The 20,169-nt window shown below is 44.8% G+C and overlaps 1 protein-coding gene across 1 annotated transcript; it reads right to left on the bottom strand.

The window, feature by feature from the left end:
- Positions 1-336: 336 nt before the first annotated feature.
- On the bottom strand, positions 337-20,070 carry CACNG8 (calcium voltage-gated channel auxiliary subunit gamma 8). Its single transcript, XM_053361512.1, has 4 exons — positions 18,718-20,070; positions 13,945-14,028; positions 4,642-4,782; positions 337-3,885 (listed from the first exon to the last, which is right to left on the bottom strand). The coding sequence occupies exons 1-4, from the start codon at positions 18,938-18,940 to the stop codon at positions 3,242-3,244; spliced, it is 1,092 nt and encodes a 363-aa protein (XP_053217487.1). The 5' UTR covers positions 18,941-20,070; the 3' UTR covers positions 337-3,241.
- Between the last annotated feature and the right edge of the window lie 99 nt (positions 20,071-20,169).

Genomic DNA, 20,169 nt, shown 5'->3' with positions numbered 1-20,169 from the left:
GCAAAGAGGGGGGTCACCCTTTTCAAAATCCCCAGAATGCAGACTTGATGAACAATGGGGCTAATATATTTAATGCAAATGATTCCCCCACCAAAGAATCCCAGGAACTGTTAAGGGTGCTGGGAATTGTAGCTCTGTGGTGGGTAAAACTACAGTTCCCATTGATCTTTTGGGGAAGCCATGTACTTTAAATGCATGGGGCATATGCAGCCCGTGTGTCTGTGATCTCCTCTAGAAAGCAGCTCTGTAGTTAATAGTAAGGTAGCAATGCCTTCTTTTGTGACATAAGTCATTTTGGCTGTGCCCCTTCCCCTCAGTAACAACCTCCCCTGGACATATTTTCATAGGACTTTATTTGAAAGGTAGATTCCAGTAAAAATCCATGCATTTTGTTGTTGTTGTTATGACAGACAGACTGTTGTTTTTATTTGTATTGTTCCCCCCCCCTCCTCTTACTTTATTCACCAGTAAGTAGCACAATCAAGTGGATTTTGCCCCTCTGAAAAAAAAAATGTTCTTGTATTTTTGTCTTTTTTTTAATATGAAACCCACTTTTATACAGAAAAAAACTTAGAACAGGTGAGGCTTTTCCACTGAAAGGTTTTCTTTCTCATTGCACATTTTAAAACGTACACTTTTCCTCTCAAATTTTAAATTGTTCACCCTCTCACATTACCACAAAAAAAGGAAAAAAAGCCCACCTCCTTACACAATTCTAAGTGGCCCCCCCTCCGAAAAAAACTATACACTTTCATTTAAACAAATGAGGGGGGGAAATACTACTTCTTAAAAGGCAGGAAGAAACAGTAAAGAGACAATCACAGTTTCTAACTGTTTTTCAGACATGGCTTTCCCATAAGATTAGCTACTGAAAGACGAGAAGTGTAGTCTCTGACAAACCTCTTACCAAGCAGTATTTCTATTACCCAAGCACTTAATTGTTTTGAAGTTTTAACATATCCTCTTTGACAATAAGGCTAAATCAAACCGTGCTGTATTCAGGGATCCTTGAATTCTTCATAGGTTGACCCTTAATTCTTCAGTCGGAGAATTTCAGACCAAAATTCTTGACCTGAATTTTATGTCAGCTGGTTTATCAGCCAGACAGTAAGCATGCTTAATCAGAACGAAGTCCTACTGCTTCTCATTGTGCTTACCTTCCTACTAAGTGCATTTAAGGTGGCAATAGTCTGCACCACCCTTTCCAAAGTCGTTTTGGTTTGGTTATACAATTTGGTTAGAGTTTTATTTTAACATATATATATTTTATACATTTGCCGAATGTGAGACATTCTGTTCCAGTTTTATTCTCATTCATGGAGAAAGAGAAGTGGAAATTGGGTGGCTGTCTTGTCATTTTTTACGTTTAGTTTTTGATTTCTGCCTTCTCTTCCCCTTCCCCTCCTCCTTCCCCATTAATGGTGAAATATATCCATTTTGTTAACATCTATTTATTGTAACTCTTCCCTGAGTCCATGTTTTAGGGTCGCTATAAAAATAAATAGTGTGGTTCTGATCTGACACCCCTGCTGCCAGTGCTGCCAGGATAGGCCTTAATTAACCTGGCACTGTAGTTACAGTCTCCCCTTCGGCTCTTGCTGCAGATGCAGGATATGTGAGTCCAACCCCCGAGAAAAGCAGTCAGTAAAACTAGTTTCTGGGAGATTATGTTTCCTAAGGAGATGGAAAGGGGTATACATTATACATTGGGCCACTTGGGATCTTGCGGCACCCGGTCAAAAAAGGAAATCCATCTGGATCGGCAGTGAGGATCTGCAGACCCTTATCTGCATGCAGAAGGGGAGCAAAGTCGAGCATGGTTCAGGATCAGGATACCAGGATTGTAAAACCGACTGCTTGCCAGTTGGCACAAGTTCCGCTGGGGAAATAGTAATCCCACTGTTGTTTAAAAAAACAAAACAACCAACGTAAATCAACCAAGTCCTAAGAAACTTCACAATCATTTTGTTCGTCTTCTCATATATATGTGTGGTTTTTTGTTGTTGTTTATATCTATCTATCTATATCTATCTATTTATATATTTATAATACATGTAAAAATTCTCCCTAGGATGCTGAATTGGGGGTGGGGGGTAGGTAGGGATGAGCAGAAGTGTAATCCATTTCTATTTTTACTTCTTGTTTCATTTTAAAAGTTCTTCTTCCCAATATCGAAAAGAAGATTAAAAAAGGGGGTCTATCTATCTATCTATTAAATGGACGAGACAAACAAATAAAGTCAGTAATGACTGGTTGATTATCATTTCAATGGGCAAGGGGTGCCTGTGTAAATAGCAGGGACCCTCTCCTCCCCAGAGACCTCTTCATCTCAGGAAGAGCTATGGCTCAGTGTTAGAGATGGGCTGGAAACTGAAAAAAGACTTCAGCCATACATGTACTAGAAGGAGATTGAAGCAAAGCCTAGTGGATTAGAAATACTTCTAAAAGCCACCAGGGGGCAGTCGGTCCTTTTGGATTTTAAAACACCTTCCCCGCCCTTAAAAAACAAAAATTCTGGCACTGTGTTTTGGCACAAACTTTTTTGTCAGCCCTTAATTAAGCTGCAGTGAAGGAGAAGAGAGGGTTCCCTTATACCCGCTGAGGAACAAAACACCCTCTTGATCCACACTGCAGCCCCAAATTTGGCACAGTACGCTGTGGAAGCCATCTTGTAAGAGGCTTACGAGTGGAGGAGCCAGGGTCTTCAAAACATATACACGCACACGGACGTCCCTTTCGGATTCTGAATCTGGCTGCCCATTAGAGATCTTAACCAAGTAGGCAAGGAAAACTATCCTCCTTCCTCAAGCACCTCTGAGACACAACAGCATCCCCTCTTCTCCATCCCAATGTGGGGTGGGGAAAAGTAGTCCATCTAGGTTATCCTTGAGGTGCCTGTTTTGAAAGGACAATGGTGTTTGGTTTAAGTGTCTCTTAAGCTGTAGGAATGGCTGATCCCTGTCACTTCATTCATGAAAGCCCCCTGGTGAACATACTCCTCCGCTACTTTGCCCTCCCCCAAGGTGTGAGGTGTGAATTTGGGTTCTATTGGCGGGTTAGAAAAAAGGAAAGCAATGCGAGTTCATGGATGGATGAGGGAAGGGAGGGAGGGGGGGCGGAAATGCATGGATGGATTGTTTTCTCGCTTTGCAACTTTCTGACTCTCCCAACCTACTCTCTGAGCTGTGTCTTCTCTTCATCTTTCCTCCTCCCTATGCCCCCTCCTCCCTTAACTCCGTCCCTACACTGGCGTTGTCTTCCTGTTGAGCGTGTTGGTGTTGGAGGAGGTGTCTTTGCCCAGGGTGCCAGTCGCCCCCGCTACACCAGGCCCAGTCACTGTGACGGTGACACCAGGGTCCTTGGGGAAGGTGTTGTGCAGCTGCAAGAACCCACCGCCACTGCCAGTTGCGCCCGACGCAGCCGCGCCCGTCGATGCCGTTTCGCTGGCACCGCCGTAGAGCGAGCTGACGTTGGCTTTGGAGGGGTCCCTCGATAGTGTGTACATGGAGATGTCAGTGGAAGGGAAGCCTTTGAGGCCCACCGGCGAGGTTTCTCGAGACTGTGATGGCTCGGTGGAGCGGGAGCTGGAGCGTGACCGGCGGCGGTATCGGAAACGGTAGCTGGGCAGGCGCAAGATGGCCGATGACGAGGAAGATGGGTTTTTCAGTAGCTCCGTGCGGCTCTTGCAATGGGCTTCCCGGTTCTTCTCAATGTATATGTTGACGGCCAGGACTCCAATCATCTCGGCCAGGATGAAGGAAAGGCCTCCAAAATAAAAGGACCAGCCGTAGGAGTAGTAGCTCTTCTTCTCGTCGTCGCGTTTTGTGCCAGGGTCTCCGGCATTGGCTGAGATGTAGACGATGACACCGATGATGTTACTGAGGCCTGAGGAGTTGTGGAAATAAAGAACAGTGAAATGAGGGAGGCTGTGGGGTGGGCAGGTAGAGAAGGCAGATGACTCACTGCATATGGATATGGGTTAGAGAAAGATGAAAGCGGGAGGGGAAATGGTGGCAGTGAATGGATACGTCAGGAGTTGTCAAGGCTCGAATTGGGAGCTCCTGGCTCCGTACACAGCTGCCCTATATATTGAGACGCTGAGACACTGTAGCTGCACTGCCCTAAATCCGCCTCTGGTAGGATAAGCAGGAAGAGAAAGGAAAGATGAGGGAATGGGTAAGAAGGTTGAGGTAAATAGTTGTGAAGTTGTAGATGCATGTATGAAGTGATAAAGGAAGGGTGATAGATTGGTAGAGAAATAAGCTGTGTACACATATCCAGCTTAAAAAACAGCTAGGTTGTTCTTTTCTCCAGTTCAGGTTGAAACTGGTTTGAGGGGGGGGAATGCACTGAAATGCAGCATTTCATAAGAAATGGAAGAATTGATACAGATTGTGGCTTACATCATGTGTATACCTCTTCCCAAAGCAGTATTGGGAACATCTGGATGCAAAGCAAATGGGAGTGTATACACAGCTATAGACTGGGGGATAAAGTTTTTGGTGGATCTCTGTCTGTCTGTCTGTCTGTCTGTCTGTCTGTCTCTCTCTCTCTCTGTTGTGTGTGTGAACTGACCACTGAATAGACACACACATGGAACTACACTAGAGAACCAGAGAGGGATTGTTTACCCCCACTCACCTGCAGCAACAAATAGAATGCCGGCACCTAGGATGATGTTGCGCTTGGACTTGTAGACACGGCTGGCAGCCACGCAGAACCCTCCCAGCAATAGCAAGATTGCACTTAGAATGGGGAAGATGCTTGAGGCTCGTACCACACCTGTGGGGAGGGGAAGGTAAGTTGGAGGAGATTACAATGCAGGAAATAATATATGTCTGAGAGCAGAGCTCTCTCCACAGAGAGAACTAGTCTCTCAGGGCATGTTCTGAAACAGCCTGCCTCATCCTGACACGCTAGTTTTCTATGCATACAGGATTTCTTCAGAAAAAATCTAGAGGGAAAGAAGTATTTGATGGTGCAGTCTGTACCTTCACTCTGAAATGGTGGAATCCAGCAAGGTCAACGCTACAAGATTCTGCCGATAGTTTGTTTTACATAAGTAATGCCTAAATCAATCCACAGCCTCTCTAGAGCCAACTTCATTTACCTGCCTGGTTTTATTGGCTGTAACACAGCATTGATGACTTGTGGCTACTGAGCTATGACACACCCTGTGTGCCTGTGTGTGGGCTGGAGAAGCTGTTGGAAACTGATGTGGGAAATGTTTCCTGTCGAAAGGTTAAAGATGTTGTTCATATTAATTATCTCCCCCACAACACTTTGGAAGGAGAGGTTGAAATTTTTGTAATTCACCTTGGACCAGTTCCTTGCCACAGTAATGGACTGGATGAGAGCCAGTAAACTGAAGCTCAATCCGGAAAAGACAAAGGCACTGTTAGTGGGTGGCTTCCTAGACTAGATGGATGGGAGACCGCCTGACCTTGAGGGGGTTACATTCCCTTTTAAGGAGCAAATATGTAGCTTTGGGGTGCTCCTGGATCCATTACTGTCATTGCCAGGTGGCCTCGGTGGTGTGGAGTGCCTTCGTCTGGTGGCCCGATTACACCCCTATCTGGACAGTGGTAGACTAACGTCTGTGGCCTACGCTCTGGTAACCTCTAGGTTGGATTACTGCAGTGTTATACAAAGGGCTGCCTCTGAAAGTGGTTTGGAAACTTCAGCTAGTGCAAAATTCAACAACCAGGTTCCTCACCAGAACAAGACGATTTGAACATATAACACTGATCTTGGATCGGCTGCACTTGCTGACAGTTTTTAGGCCCATTCTTCAGGACCTCAATACCCGAAGGATCACCTCTCCTCATACCAACCGACCCGGACCCTGCACCTGTCATCCAAGGCCCTCCTCTTTGTCCTCCCTCCCCAAAATGTTTGGAGGGTGGCACATGAGAAAGGGCCTTTTCTGTGGTGGCTCTCCTTCTGTGGAATGCTCTCCCCAGAGAAGCTCGCCTGGCACCATCATGACATGTTTTTAGGCATCAGACAAAAACCTCCCTTTTTACCCAGGCCTTTGGCCATTAAAAATCTATTTCCTGTTAAATAGGGGGGGCTGTTATTATGATTGTGTTATTATTACGCTATGTATTATGTTGCTATTATTATGCTGCATAAATTATGTTCTTAATGTTGTACACCACCCTGGGATCTTTTGATAAAGGGTGGTATATAACTTGAATATAAATAAATAGGCTTGAGCCACCTCTTAGAGTTGCACATAGAACACTTGACTGTCCAATCACATTCCCTGAATCCATTCCCCACACTTCTTCCCTCAGCATGTGGCCATTCTTAATAAATCATCCTGTCCCACAAAGAAAAGCAACAATCAAACCCCACTGGAACCAGACCTTGCATACCTGCCAACATTTCACGAGTGAAAATGTAAAGGCCATGCTTGTAACACTCTGATTCTCAAAGAAAGATTTACCGCCTCACCACTCTGAGCCCCTTTATTATATGTTGATGAAGGCTCTACTCTACCTCCTGTGTTCTGCATTTATTTTAAAGTCAGAGCTCTTAAACTGCAGCATGAGAAGGGGCAGGCTGTGCACTACAGGGCGCCTTAGTGGTCATGAACAGACATTTATATGTTTGCAGATACTCTAGTTGTTCTTATTTGCCATAGGTCATCCCTGGTTTTTTGTTTTGTACTCATCCCTCACAAATCACAATCTTTTCTTTCCTTCCGTCCTTTTTCTTTATTTTCCTTTTTGGCCTCTTGGGGATGTCTTGTTGGTTTCTGAGAGTATGAGAACTGCAGCCTTTGGAATTCTGCTCTCTTCCTGGAATCTCTAGAGGTTTCATGCCAGAGTGAACAGTGAATGCATCTTGTTGCCTTTCAATGCATGTGCATGCATGCAAGGGTACGATGCAATGTACAGCCAGCTGTTCCACACACTGCAGCTGCTGAGGTATATTTTGAAATGTTGGTAACTTATTGTCATGACAATTATTATTATTTTTCATTCAATTCTGTTTCAATTGTTTGTACATCACATACTTTTTAAAAAATCCCTAGCTTTAACCAAGTGAGCAAGCAGTCTCCCAGCTATTAAATCTGTGTTAAGGGGCAGGCAAGTAAATGATTAAAGTAAGCAAGTCAATGACCAGGGCTTTCAGCAATGTTGTAATGGGAGGGAGGGTGGCTCAGACAGCTATCCTTGGTATGAGAGCTGGGGTGTAATAAGCATGTCCCTATTTTTGTCTGTGAAAATTGTTGGGAGAGTATGTGCTTGCGTGCTAGAGACAAAATGTATCTTACCCCTCACTCAGATATTTAAATGTCATGGGGGCCTCAGGAGGGAGACGAACCTTGATGAACAACAATATTAGTATATTTCACACATACTTTAGGCATCCTCAAAAGCTAGATCAGTCATTTAGGGCCCTACTCAGCAGAATTAGTGGGGAATCCCAAACACAGAAGGGCTGGCATACCACATTGGCCAGGTTCACACATAATGCTAAGCTGCAGTCTATTTAACTGTTTTATTAAACCATAGCTTAGCATTATGTTTAAACAGTGTCACAGTGACTGAACAATGTGGGGGTTTTGTGGCCATGGTTTCTCTGGCGGAGGAAGGCGGGTACGGAGATGTGGTGTGCACTGGATGTCAGCCGTGAGGGCGGTTGACATCGCCGCGCCAACCCCACCCCACGCTCGCTGTGTGGGTGGCCCCTGGACGCTCACCGTGCAGACGGCTAGCAACACCCTTCCAGACGCTCACCGTGCAGGCGGCTAGCGCCCCCCCCATGCTCGCCGGGTGGACGGCTAGCCCTGCCCCTGTGCTGCTCTGGGTGCCGTGGCAGCTAGCTTTGCCCCTGCACAGTTTGTAGCCATGGTTTGTGGTTGGTATACAAACCCTTCTTTGTTTTTACTATGACACTTTTCCATGGTTTGTTTGGCTGCTGCACTCCAGATGCTCACCAAACTACCAGGCCAGAGTAATTGGGAAACAAACCAAATTTGGGGGGAACAAGCCATGGTTTGTTTGACCATCTTTGGGACAAATTGTGGATAACTCATGGTTTGTTAAACAAGCCACAGCTTAGTGTTATGTGAACTAGGTCACTGTGAAGTAATACACCTATGTAGAGAGGGAGGGCGTATGTCCAAAGTCTAAAATTACCTAACCGCGCCACTGGAATAGGGGCAGCAGTTTAACAGCGATAAGGTCCAGAAAAAAGAAGGCACTGCCTCTGATTAAGAGAGACAGGGAGCAGCATATGAGAATATTTTTCAGAGTACAAGAGTGGATTTACTTATGCGCAAGTGACTCCATCCTAACTCATGTCAAATCAGAATGGACTTTCAGAGGGACAACCAAGAGAACTCTCTTGCCGCCAGGGCTAATGTCAGTTCCGAAATATGAGTTCTGTGTCTCAGCTGTTACAAGAATTGGAAAGGAGGAAGGCAAATCTGTCTTGCATTGTTTTTGGTTAAAGGGGAATGTGAAATGGCTGCTCCTCTTTCCCTTTGAAAAGTATCAGGATATTATTTTAAAATATGTATCTATTTATTTATTTTAAATTATTTGTAGGCACATTTGTAGGCCTGATGGAACTGTTTAAGCGAAAGGTGAGGACTTCTGAGAAGAAGGAACTGTTAAGAGCACCTGGCAGAACAGATTGTCATTCATTAATTCTTGGCTAATCTTTAATTGAAAAGACGAGAGTAAAAAGTAGTAAAACTATTAAGATGACATTGGCTTGCAGATAGAGAAGCGCCTCCAAAATTGCTTTGGTCATGAAGAACACCCATGTTGGGCAACAAGGCTTTGCCTTTGAGCACCTAATCCTAGAAATGCACATGGGATATTTGTACCCATCACTGGCCGGAAGGCTCTTTCTCCCCCACCTCCCTCTCACCATGGCAAGAGACATGCTGTCCAGGTTAGTGTTTAGGGGCGACATTATTCTGGACAAATATCTGCACCAACTTTTGTCATCCCCTAAAGTGTACCATAAGTGTGCTGTTTGAACCAAAGCTTTCATGAACTGAACTAGCCTTGCTAGCTGGCTTTTGGTCAGAGGAGGTGAGATACAGGAGGTCTCTGAATAAGATCTTCCATATGTGTTTTCTTGTTGTTATTATTGTTGTTGTTGTGGTGGTGGTGGTGGTGGTGGTTATTAAATTTATTACCTGCCCTTCACCAGCAGGTCCCATGGTGGGTTACAACAATATAGAATTCAGAATTAAAAACAGGTAAAACAGAATGCAGATACAGTACAAGAATAGGATGAGCCTTGAAAACATACACCTCAGGTATCAAAGGCACTATTTGGTGTCAAAGGCACAATTTGGATTAGGACCTGAGATCAGTATTGTGTCTCCAGCAGTGGCCAATGAGATGCCCCTGGAAATCTCATCTGGATGAAGGCTGTAACCTTCTTTGGGATGGGACTATCCCCCCGCCCCCTGGCTGCTACCACTGCCTGAAAAATAAAATTCACAGCCTGAGAGTACTCCTAGTTGGATGTCTGTCACCAGAAACTCTTTTCACCTGTTTGGCTGGTTTGCAAGCTGTGTCCCTACTGAGAGGAGGTGGATCTGGCCTGTTTCCCATGCACTAGTTACATACAGACTGGCCTGTTCCATTGTTCTCTACAGGAGAACAATGCAGCTTGGAATTGGTATAAAACCCAGTTGCCAGGATACTTGGTAGGAGCAATGCAGTTGAATCATATGCAACTTATGTGACCTCAAACGCAGTGGTTTCCAATCAGTGTTCAAGGATCAGTTTAAAGTGCTGATTAATAGCTTGGTCTCAGAACATTTAGGGCCTTAAAGATTATCTTTATAATTGCCCATATGAACCTGTCTAGGCTTAGATCAGCAAGGGAGACTTTGCTTGCTGGTGTACCATTAGAAATTATTTGATTGGTGGGTACCACAGACAAAGCCTTCTGAGCATCAGCACCACTGTTGTGGCATTCTCTCACAGGGAAGGTCTAACAAGCTCCTTCCCTTCCCACTTTTAGACAGTGCTTGAATATGATTGACAGCACTGCGTTTTGCTGGTTTTGAATGCTCCCATGTTTTTCTATTTTTGTGCTCTACTTGATTTCTAATATTGTATGATATTGTTGTTATAATTATTTTTCTTTGAATATAAGTTACTTTGGAAAGTTGGTTTGGCAAAAGGGGTATAAATTAATTAAATAAAAATAAATAGACAGATAAATAAACAGAAACAAGGAGATAACTATCTATGGCCACATGCTCCAAGCGCCTGGTAATCCGAGCTGTATTGCTTCTGAATATGGAGCTCTGAATTTGAGCTCTTGGTACAGCAAACTAAATATGACATAATAGGAATCACTGAAACCTGGTGGGATAAGTCCCACGATTGGAATGTAATAATGGAGGGATACAATCTATTTCAGAGAAACAGACCAGACAAGAAAGGAGGAGGAGTGGCGTTATATGTCAGGGATGTGTATACCTGTGAAGAGATCCAAGATTTAGAACCTCAAAGCCAAAGTGAGAGCATTTGGGTCAAAATTAAGGGAGAGAAGAATAACAGTGACCTCATTGTGGGAGTTTACTATAGATCCCCAAGCCAAACGGAGGACATAGATGATGCCTTCCTGGAACAGATGGCCAAGCATGCAAAAGGAAGGGAGATAGTAGTAATGGGGGACTTCAATTACCCAGATATTTGTTGGATGTCAAACTCAGCCAAGAGCATAAGGTCAAACAGATTCCTCACTGGCCTTGCAGACAACTTCATTGTCCAGAAAGTGGGAGAAGCAACAAGAGGAACAGCCATTTTAGATCTGGTCCTAACCAATGTTGATGACCTGGTTAGTGGGGTAGAAGTGGAAGGATCATTAGGCGCGAGTGATCATGCTCTTCTGAAGTTTACTATACAGCGGAAAGGAGCAGCCAAGCATACTAGGACTCAATTTCTCGACTTTAAGAAAGCCGACTTCATAAAACTTAGGGAAGTGCTGGGTGAGATCCCATGGACAGTAATACTAAAAGGAAAGGGAGTTCATGATGGTTGGGAGTTTGTTAAGAGGGAGATAGTAAAAGCACAACTTCAGGCAATACCAATGAGACGGAAACATGGAAGGTGCCTAAAGAAGCCAGGGTGGCTATCTAAAGAACTTTTAACTGAGTTAAGATTAAAAAAGGATGTGTACAAAAAATGGAAAAGGGGGGAAACCACCAAAGAGGAATTCAAACAAATAGCCAGTACGTGTAGACACAAAGTCAGAAAAGCTAAAGCACAGAATGAACTCAGGCTTGCTAGAGAGGTTAAAAGCAACAAAAAAGGCTTTTATGGGTATGTTCGTAGCAAAAGGAAGAACAAAGAAACAGTGGGGTCACTCAGAGGAGAAGATGGTGAAATGCAAACAGGGGACACAGAAAGGGCTGAACTCCTCAATGCCTTCTTTGCCTCAGTCTTCTCCGATAAAGAAAACAATGCCCGACCTGAAGAATTTGGAGCAAATGATTCAGCAGAGGAAACACAGCCCAGAATAACTAAGGAGATAGTACAAGAATACTTGGCTAGTCTAGATGTATTCAAGTCTCCAGAGCCAGATGAACTGCATCCAAGAGTATTAAAAGAACTGGCAGATGTGATCTCAGAACCACTGGCAGTCATCTTTGAGAATTCCTGGAGAACAGGCGAAGTCCCGGCAGACTGGAGGAGGGCAAATGTTGTCCCTATTTTCAAAAAGGGGAAAAGAGAGGACCCAAATAATTACCGCCCAGTCAGTCTGACATCAATACCAGGGAAGATTCTGGAGCAGATCATTAAGCAAACAGTCTGTGAGCACCTAGAAAGGAATGCTGTGATCACCAATAGTCAGCATGGATTTCTGAAAAATAAGTCATGTCAGACTAACCTGATCTCGTTTTTTGACAGAATTACAAGCCTGGTAGATGAAGGGAACGCAGTGGATGTAGCCTACCTTGATTTCAGCAAGGCATTTGACAAGGTGCCCCATGATATTCTTGTAAAGAAGCTGGTAAAATGCGGTCTTGACTTTGCTACCACTCAGTGGATTTGTAACTGGCTGACTGACCGAACCCAAAGGGTGCTCATCAATGGTTCCTCTTCATCCTGGAGAAGAGTGACTAGTGGGGTGCCACAGGGTTCTGTCTTGGGCCCGGTCTTATTCAACATCTTTATCAACGACTTGGATGATGGACTCAAGGGCATCCTGATCAAATTTGCAGATGACACCAAACTGGGAGGGGTGGCTAACACCCCAGAGGAGAGGATCACACTTCAAAACGACCTTGACAGATTAGAGAACTGGGCCAAAACAAACAAGATGAATTTTAACAGGGAGAAATGTAAAGTATTGCACTTGGGCAAAAAAAAATGAGAGGCACAAATACAAGATGGGTGACACCTGGCTTGAGAGCACTACATGTGAAAAGGATCTAGGAGTCTTGGTTGACCACAAACTTGACATGAGCCAACAGTGTGACGCGGCAGCTAAAAAAGCCAATGCAATTCTGGGCTGCATCAATAGGAGTATAGCATCTAGATCAAGGGAAGTAATAGTGCCACTGTATTCTGCTCTGGTCAGACCTCACCTGGAGTACTGTGTCCAGTTCTGGGCACCACAGTTCAAGAAGGACATTGACAAACTGGAACGTGTCCAGAGGAGGGCAACCAAAATGGTCAAAGGCCTGGAAACGATGCCTTATGAGGAACGGCTAAGGGAGCTGGGCATGTTTAGCCTGGAGAAGAGGAGGTTAAGGGGTGATATGATAGCCATGTTCAAATATATAAAAGGATGTCACATAGAGGAGGGAGAAAGGTTGTTTTCTGCTGCTCCAGAGAAGCGGACACGGAGCAATGGATCCAAACTACAAGAAAGAAGATTCCACCTAAACATTAGGAAGAACTTCCTGACAGTAAGAGCTGTTCGACAGTGGAATTTGCTGCCAAGGAGTGTGGTGGAGTCTCCTTCTTTGGAGGTCTTTAAGCAGAGGCTTGACAACCATATGTCAGGAGTGCTCTGATGGTGTTTCCTGCTTGGCAGGGGGTTGGACTCGATGGCCCTTGTGGTCTCTTCCAACTCTATGATTCTATGATTCTATGATTCTATGGAGGATGCAGTTAGCTGTCATGGTTAATACCATTCCCCCATGAATGTCTAATCCTTTTACATGAATGACCTCCTGAGGGCTAATGTTACTTATATGCAAGCACACAGGCATTTCTCTCTCTCTCTCTCTCTCTCTCTCTCTCTCTCCTTCTGACCAGGCAGCTTGCATTTAAATTTACCTACATATGTGAATCAAGGCAGCACCCCACCCTTTCCTTAAGAAAGTTTCGTGAAAAAATTTAAATGATATTCAGGGCAGGGAGGAATACTTTCTTTTTTGCAGTTGCTTTTGCAAATTCAAGGCAATTAAATCACTGCAGAGCCCTAATTTGGCTGGAGCCTCTACCCTAGAGAGTAGTCAGCGTAATGATGATTCCAGCCCTGCATTTGGTATTTACCTGGCAGGGGTGGGGTGGGGGCTGCAAGAAGCCACTCAGCAGAACTGATGGGGAATCCTTGGCATTTCTGACACAGCTGCGTCTACCCTGCCGCTGCCTCTTTGTAAGTTGTCAGTAATCCCCAGCACGAAGAAACGATGAGTGAACTCCTTCTCTGCAACATGGCAGACTCAAAGGAATCCATAGCACTGAGAAGCAACTCCCTTTTGCAGTGCAGTAACCCCCCTCCCGGAAACCACAATATTTGATGCACCCCCCCCCCTTTTGATACGTAGGAGTTGCTGTCCATCTCCAGCTAAATCTTCTGTATCTCAGCCCCAGCAACCTCTGACACTGAGATTCAGTGGTATTCAAACTCTGTTTCCCCTGGTAACGGAGAACAGTAGAGACACATTACTGCCGAGGCCAAGGCAGGGGAATGAATAAGCCCCCTATTTATACGTACGTAGGAGGTATTCCGCGCTGTCGTGATCGTAGTCTGTGTCCTCTGGAAAATGGTTGATTTTCACGCACACCCCTCGCTTTAGCCCTAGAGCAGAGGGAGACAGAGATGACCAGCATTCAAAGCAGTTCTGTGGACGCGGCTTGAGCTCAGAGCAGCGTTTTTTGATGCATCTCCTGGTAATTGGCTCCAACTTCGTTGGGTTTTCCGTGACACACAATGTTCCCTACCAAATCCCAAGCTCTTACAAAATCTCAGCACAGTCTGCCAAGCCCCATTTCTCAAGGCAGGCCCGGCCACTATAAAGCGCTACCTCATAGGAACATAAGAAACTGCCTTCTACTGAGTCAGACAACAAATCCATCTAGCTCGGTATTGTATATGCTGGTCAGGGTTTCAGACCAGAATTTTTCTTAGTTCTATTTGGAGATGCCAGGAATTGAACCTAGGACTTTCTGAGTGCAAGGCTGATGCACCACTGAGCTATTGCCCTTCCCAAGAAGCCACCTAGAGCACCTAGGGGCACTGGGGACCTTCTTCAGGCCCAGAGTGGTAGGTTACCATAGTCACCAACATTGCTCTGGTAGTCCCCCAGTAAGCGGGATTACGACTGGCTAGTTGTAAGACCTATACCAGGCTTCCTCAACCTCGGCCATCCAGATGTTTTAGGCCTACAACTCCCATGATCCCTAGCTAGCAGCACCAGTGGTCAGGGATGATGGGAATCGTGGCCTGAAAACATCTGGAGGGCCGAGGTTGAGGAAGCCTGACCTATACGGTGGTTGCCAGCTCATTCGGGAAAAATGTATAAACTTTAAGGCACTGGGTGAGTCTCCACTTCATTCTCAAGATGTGGTGATGGTCAGGGTCTTGGGTGGATTTAAGAAGGGATGCATACTTTCACAGGTGACAGTTCTATCAATGGCTATCTAGCCACAAGGACTAAAAAAAATAGTCATAGTTATGTGTGCCATTCACTACAGGGTAAAGATAGGGAGGGTTATTATCTTGTGTTCTGCTTTTGGGTTTCTCTGAGCTGTCTTCTTGGTTGCTATGGGAAGCAGGATTCTGGATTAGATGGTTCTGTGATCCATCAGGACCCTTCAGGTGTCAGCCTTCACCAGACCTGGTGGTCTCCATATGATTTGGGCCACAACACCCATCACTCCTCCACCGACCCTGCCTGTTCTCCTTTCAGTCAGATAGAAGCAGGGCTATCACTATGATGTCACCTTTAAATGGCACTGAATGTAGTGCTATGTTTCTCTTAACAATCTCACAGTGCCCATTCCCCATGGAAAAGGCAAAAGCAAGCAGCATGGTTGCACCAGCAGGAGTTTGGATGTTTGTCTCTTTTTAATTTATTTTTTAAAATTCTTGTGCTTTAGTGCAAAAAAAGAAAAGCAAAAAAGGAATTAAAGAAATTAAAAAAAAACAACCCAGAAAAAGGTGAATGACAGCCTGTTTAAAAAGTAATGAGGGAAGGAAGGCACTGCATTGCAAGTAGGGATAAAATAAAAAAATCAATTTTGTTTCTGTTTTGCCGAGAATCTACGCAGTGAACCAAAACACAATTACTCTTTGAAAGGTACATTTCTCTGAATTTTGCAATGCTGTTCCACATAATATGCACAAAAAGCATATATGGCAAACAAAAAATTCATTATATTAGGGGGAAATAGCTTGTACAAATATGTGTATTAGACAAAAATGCATAAAAAATAAGTATTTTAGGAGAAATGTGCAAAATGAAGCTGACAATTTCCCCCCCATGAGGACTAAAAATATATTCAGGTTGATGCAGAAACTGAATTTAAGACTGTAAAAATGAGAAACAGAGAGAACCCAAATTGGACAGTTTCATCCATCCTTAGCTGCTGGCCATGTAATGATGGAAGCGTAGGAAGCCAATGCAGGCAAAAATCTTGCTAATGAGCAGCTTGATGAGGAAAAGGACGGGGGCTGAAATTAGTCTCCCTCTCTGGAGCTGATAATCTGCATCATTTCAAGCTTTCTGAAAGGTCTCTGGAATTCAGGTACGAGTGGTAGGGAGTGACAATGTAATGAAGGAATGCAGAGGCAAGTCATGCAGAGCTGAGAAGCTTCACCAACTTTGTCACCACCGCAGATTGTAGGCCACCCCAGGTGGGTCCCAAGTGGATCTGGTGAGCCGGAAGGGACCCTGAGGATAATCTAGTCCAGGCATAGGCAAACTCGGCCCTCCAGATGTTTTGGGACTACAACTCCCATCATCCCTGACCACTGGTCCTGTTAGGTAGGGATGATGGGAGTTGTAGTCCCAAAACATCTGGAGGGCTGAGTTTACCTATGCCTGATCTAGTCCAACCCCCTGCAATGCAGGAATATGCAGTTGTCCCACATGGGGATGGAACCTGCAACCTCTATATATCAACACCATGCTCTAATCCACTGAGCTATAATAATAATAATTTATTATTTGTACCCCGCCCATCTGGCTGGGTTTCCCCAGCCACTCTGGGCGGCTTCCACAAAGACCAAAAATACACTAAGATGTCATACATTAAAAACTGAACAGGGCTGCCTTAAGATGTCTTCTGAATGTCAGGTAGTTGTTTATCTCTTTGATATCTGATGGGAGGGTGTCCCACAGGGAGGGCTCCACTACCAAGAAGGCCCTCTACCTAGTTCCCTATAACTTTGCTTCTCGCAATGAGGGAACCGCCAGAAGGCCTTTGGCACTGGACCTCAGTGTCCGGGCAGAACGATGGGGGTGGAGATGCTCCTTCAGGTATACTATCAATGATTCTGTTTAGTTAGGGTCAGAGATATCACCACAAGCCGTGACTCTATAAAACCAGAGCACCAACAAGGGCTTTCCTCTCAGTACGAACAGGGCTTCAGAGGCTGATTTAGGACCACAGCAGGAAAGGGAAACAGCTAGTGTGGAAGGACCCTAATTTTGCTCTGTGGGGTGTGGCAGCATGAGCAGAGGAAGATGGCAGGGGTTGCAAGCACCTGCAGACCTCTGAGCATTTAAAGGCTTTCTTTTGCTTGGTGAGAACCTGGGATCTTTGACTGAGCCTTGTGTGGGCAACATGGCAGCCTGTTTACTGTTATGTGGGTAGAGTGAGGAATTCTAGAGCAAGGAGAGAGCTTCATAACAGCAACAATATGTACTTGATTGCTGTTGGTGTCCTGCCCACTGTGACAGGCAGGATTGTGGTGGGTTTATAGACTGCAAGGGCCACATGGGGGAGGAGAGATGGGGCAGGTTTCCCCCCTCACTGCAGTTGTATCTCCAAGGACAATGCTTAGGTTTTCTTTTGTAAGATGCCATGCTTTCCCAGTTACATAGGAGAAAGCAAAGGGGCACACTCCAGAGTAGGGACTAACCCTGCTCCCTGCCTCTGGTGACCCCACCCATTAAGAATCAAGCCTACTCCTCGCTCTATTGCTCCATTGTGTATTCTGTTCTTTGGGCACAAGTGTGGCTGAATGGTGGGACAGTGGGATGCAATGTTGGTGACTGGCTTTTAGAATATATCTGTATAGACAGATTCTTTCATTGCTGTTCCAGCTGCCTTCCTCTCATCCTGTCTCATCAACTGAATCTCTCAGTCAACAGCTGCTAGGCCATACTATTGGATATTGGGTTGCTGCCAAGCTTGCAGCTTAAGTTTGGAATTGTCACCCTTTGTTTCAATTGTGTTTTACAGAGAATCCAGATATTATTGCCAGCTTGTTGCATTCCGGTGTTTTCTTCAGAACTGATTTGTATTATTTTTATTCATTTATGCAATAAAACTGCTGCGTCAGCCTGTCTGGTGTGGAGCAGGAAACCATTAAACTTTTCTGAGCTACTGTGCCTTTAGTTAGAAGCCTCTGTCTTGTGGCTTCTGCCTCTTAATTGCTTTCCATTCAGCATGGCTGGTGAATTGCCCTGTAATTAGCCAGCTTCTATTCCCTGTAAATGCCGAGGGATGGGGTGGTGGTGGTTGATTACTGGTATCCTCTCATATTTTCTTCCTCTTTTCTTATTGTGAAATAACTTTATTTTACAATACGGAAGACAAAATAATGAGGGAAATTAGTAATCAAACCCTCCCACCCCACAGGGTAGGAACTCACTAATTAAGAGCAATTAAGAGGATTCATAGTTAATACTGCTGACACATTACATAGGAAGCAACTAGAGGTAGAAGCTGCAAGGAGAATCATAGAATCGTAGAAGAGTTGGAAGGTACCCTTAGGGTCATCTAGTCCAACCCCCTGCGATGCAGGAAGCTTCCAAGTAAAGTTGCAGACGGCGTCTGCTGAATCAAGCTTACATAACATTTTGCAACCATATTAGCCATGAGCAGAACCACCACCTGAATTTTCTTTCATGCTAAGTGGGGGAAAGCAGTGTCTCAGCAGTACTAAACAGCCCTTGTGTGTAGATACCTTTCATTTTTAATCAGCACTGAACTACAAAGATTTATGCTTTAGGACCTAGGCCCAATACTTTTCTCGCAAGTTCTTTCCACTAGTTTCATTTCCTCTTCTTCCAGCCTTTTCTCATGCTAGATGAATCGTACACTAAGGGCTTCTCCCTTGTTGCATCTTTGTTATTATTTGCTCCAGCTTGGTGTACTGTCCTACAATTCTCCTGTCTCCCTCTCCTTATTTTCCAGTGTTCTTTCCCTAAACTTGCTTTGCAGAGAGGGTGTTAAGGTTCCTGGCCAGTGGCCGCCCCTGAAACCTATCCCAGAACTTTATTGAATGGATTAACAACGTTTGGACTGCGCCCCTCACCTTCTAAGCAGCATATCCTCCAGAGGCCTGAATGGGTGAGCCCTCCAGGATCTTTCTTGTCTTTCTGGGGGGTTTCCTCAGTAGATATGTTGGTGGTATTGCAGATGAAGGCACGGGCATACAGCCAGTAATCTGTGCCAATGGCGATGATCATGAGGCCAAAGGCTGCAAAGGCCCCCACAGTGGTGAGCAGAATCTGGACACCTTTCTCACACCAGACCATCCTCTCCTCATTCCAGCGTTTAAGTGACTCCAGCTTGGCGGCAAGAAAGAAAACTGGGAGTGGTGAAGAAAAATAGTGGTGGTGATGCTTTCAAGGAAGCAGGTGATGAGTGCCTTGTCTATTGTGGTCGGCTTCCTCTTCCAGCGGGCAGAATCTAAAAGCACAAGAGCTTTTGGAAAATGGCACCAGGGGAATATTGTCTTTCACCAAGTTCAGTGTGTAGAAGAAACCGGGATGTAATATGGGCTGGGAAGGTTGTCCTACAACTGCTGCAAAACCCTAGGGAACCCTGTGAAGAACACAATCAGAGCTCCTTCTGAATTGCTTCTTACTATTAGATTCTCTTGGAAGTGCTCTCTTCAGATATTCTGTAGAATATCTAGGTGGACTTCAAGATAAGTTTCCAGAGAAGGTGCGATAATTTTTGGAGAATAGCTGGGAATTTTATGGATGGTTTCTGAGGAAATTCTGGAGATCTGTCAGACAAGTTCCCTCTGGAGGCCACAGTCAGAAGATGAAGGCTTGGGTAGCAGTTGGAAATAGCCAGGGGAGGATAACTGAAGAGTTTCTGGATCACTGTTGTGCAAATCCTGAAGAGCAGGTAGAAAAACCTCTGGGAGGCTTCATTTGGATTGCATCTAGATGCCTATTGGTGGAGTACTGGAAGGCTACTATGGAATATCTAGGTACCTACTGGAGATTTTCTGCAAGCTGGCAAGAGCCTTTCTGGAGGTGTACTAAATTACAACTGGAGAGCTACTAGAGATTTCTGGGGGGAAATCTGGATTGCCTCTAGGTGGTTCTTCTTCTTCTTCTTCTTCTTCTTCTTCTTCTTCTTCTTCTTCTTCTTGGACTTTCAAATATATTTTGTGGTCAAATTCTGTTTCTTCTTAATATGCAGCTTCAGCAAGTTTCAGGGAAGCCTAGAAATGTTTCCTGTTTCTTTATGCCAAGTTTACTTGACTTCCTTTTTTTAAATGTGCTTGTCCTCTGTTTCTTCCTTTCGGGTTTCTCTGAGTTTTGGAGACTTTGAGTTTCAGCTTCTGCTCTTCAGTTTGAGGCACACGTTGGTTTATGTGGATCGCTTGATCTCTCTGACTCAGCTTGACATGAAGCCAACTAGCTGTGTGACTTAAGGGGAGGAAATGAAGAGAGACAGAAAAAAAAGAACGAATTGAGTAAAGACATGCAGAGGGGGAAAGTTTTTAGCCCAATCCCTGATACCTTGA

This window comes from Podarcis raffonei, chromosome 13, assembly GCF_027172205.1.
Source record: "Podarcis raffonei isolate rPodRaf1 chromosome 13, rPodRaf1.pri, whole genome shotgun sequence".
NCBI classification, from domain to species: Eukaryota; Metazoa; Chordata; class Lepidosauria; order Squamata; family Lacertidae; genus Podarcis; species Podarcis raffonei.
Note: the sequence above shows the minus strand (reverse complement) of the source record. Positions and strands in the feature narration are given on the sequence as shown.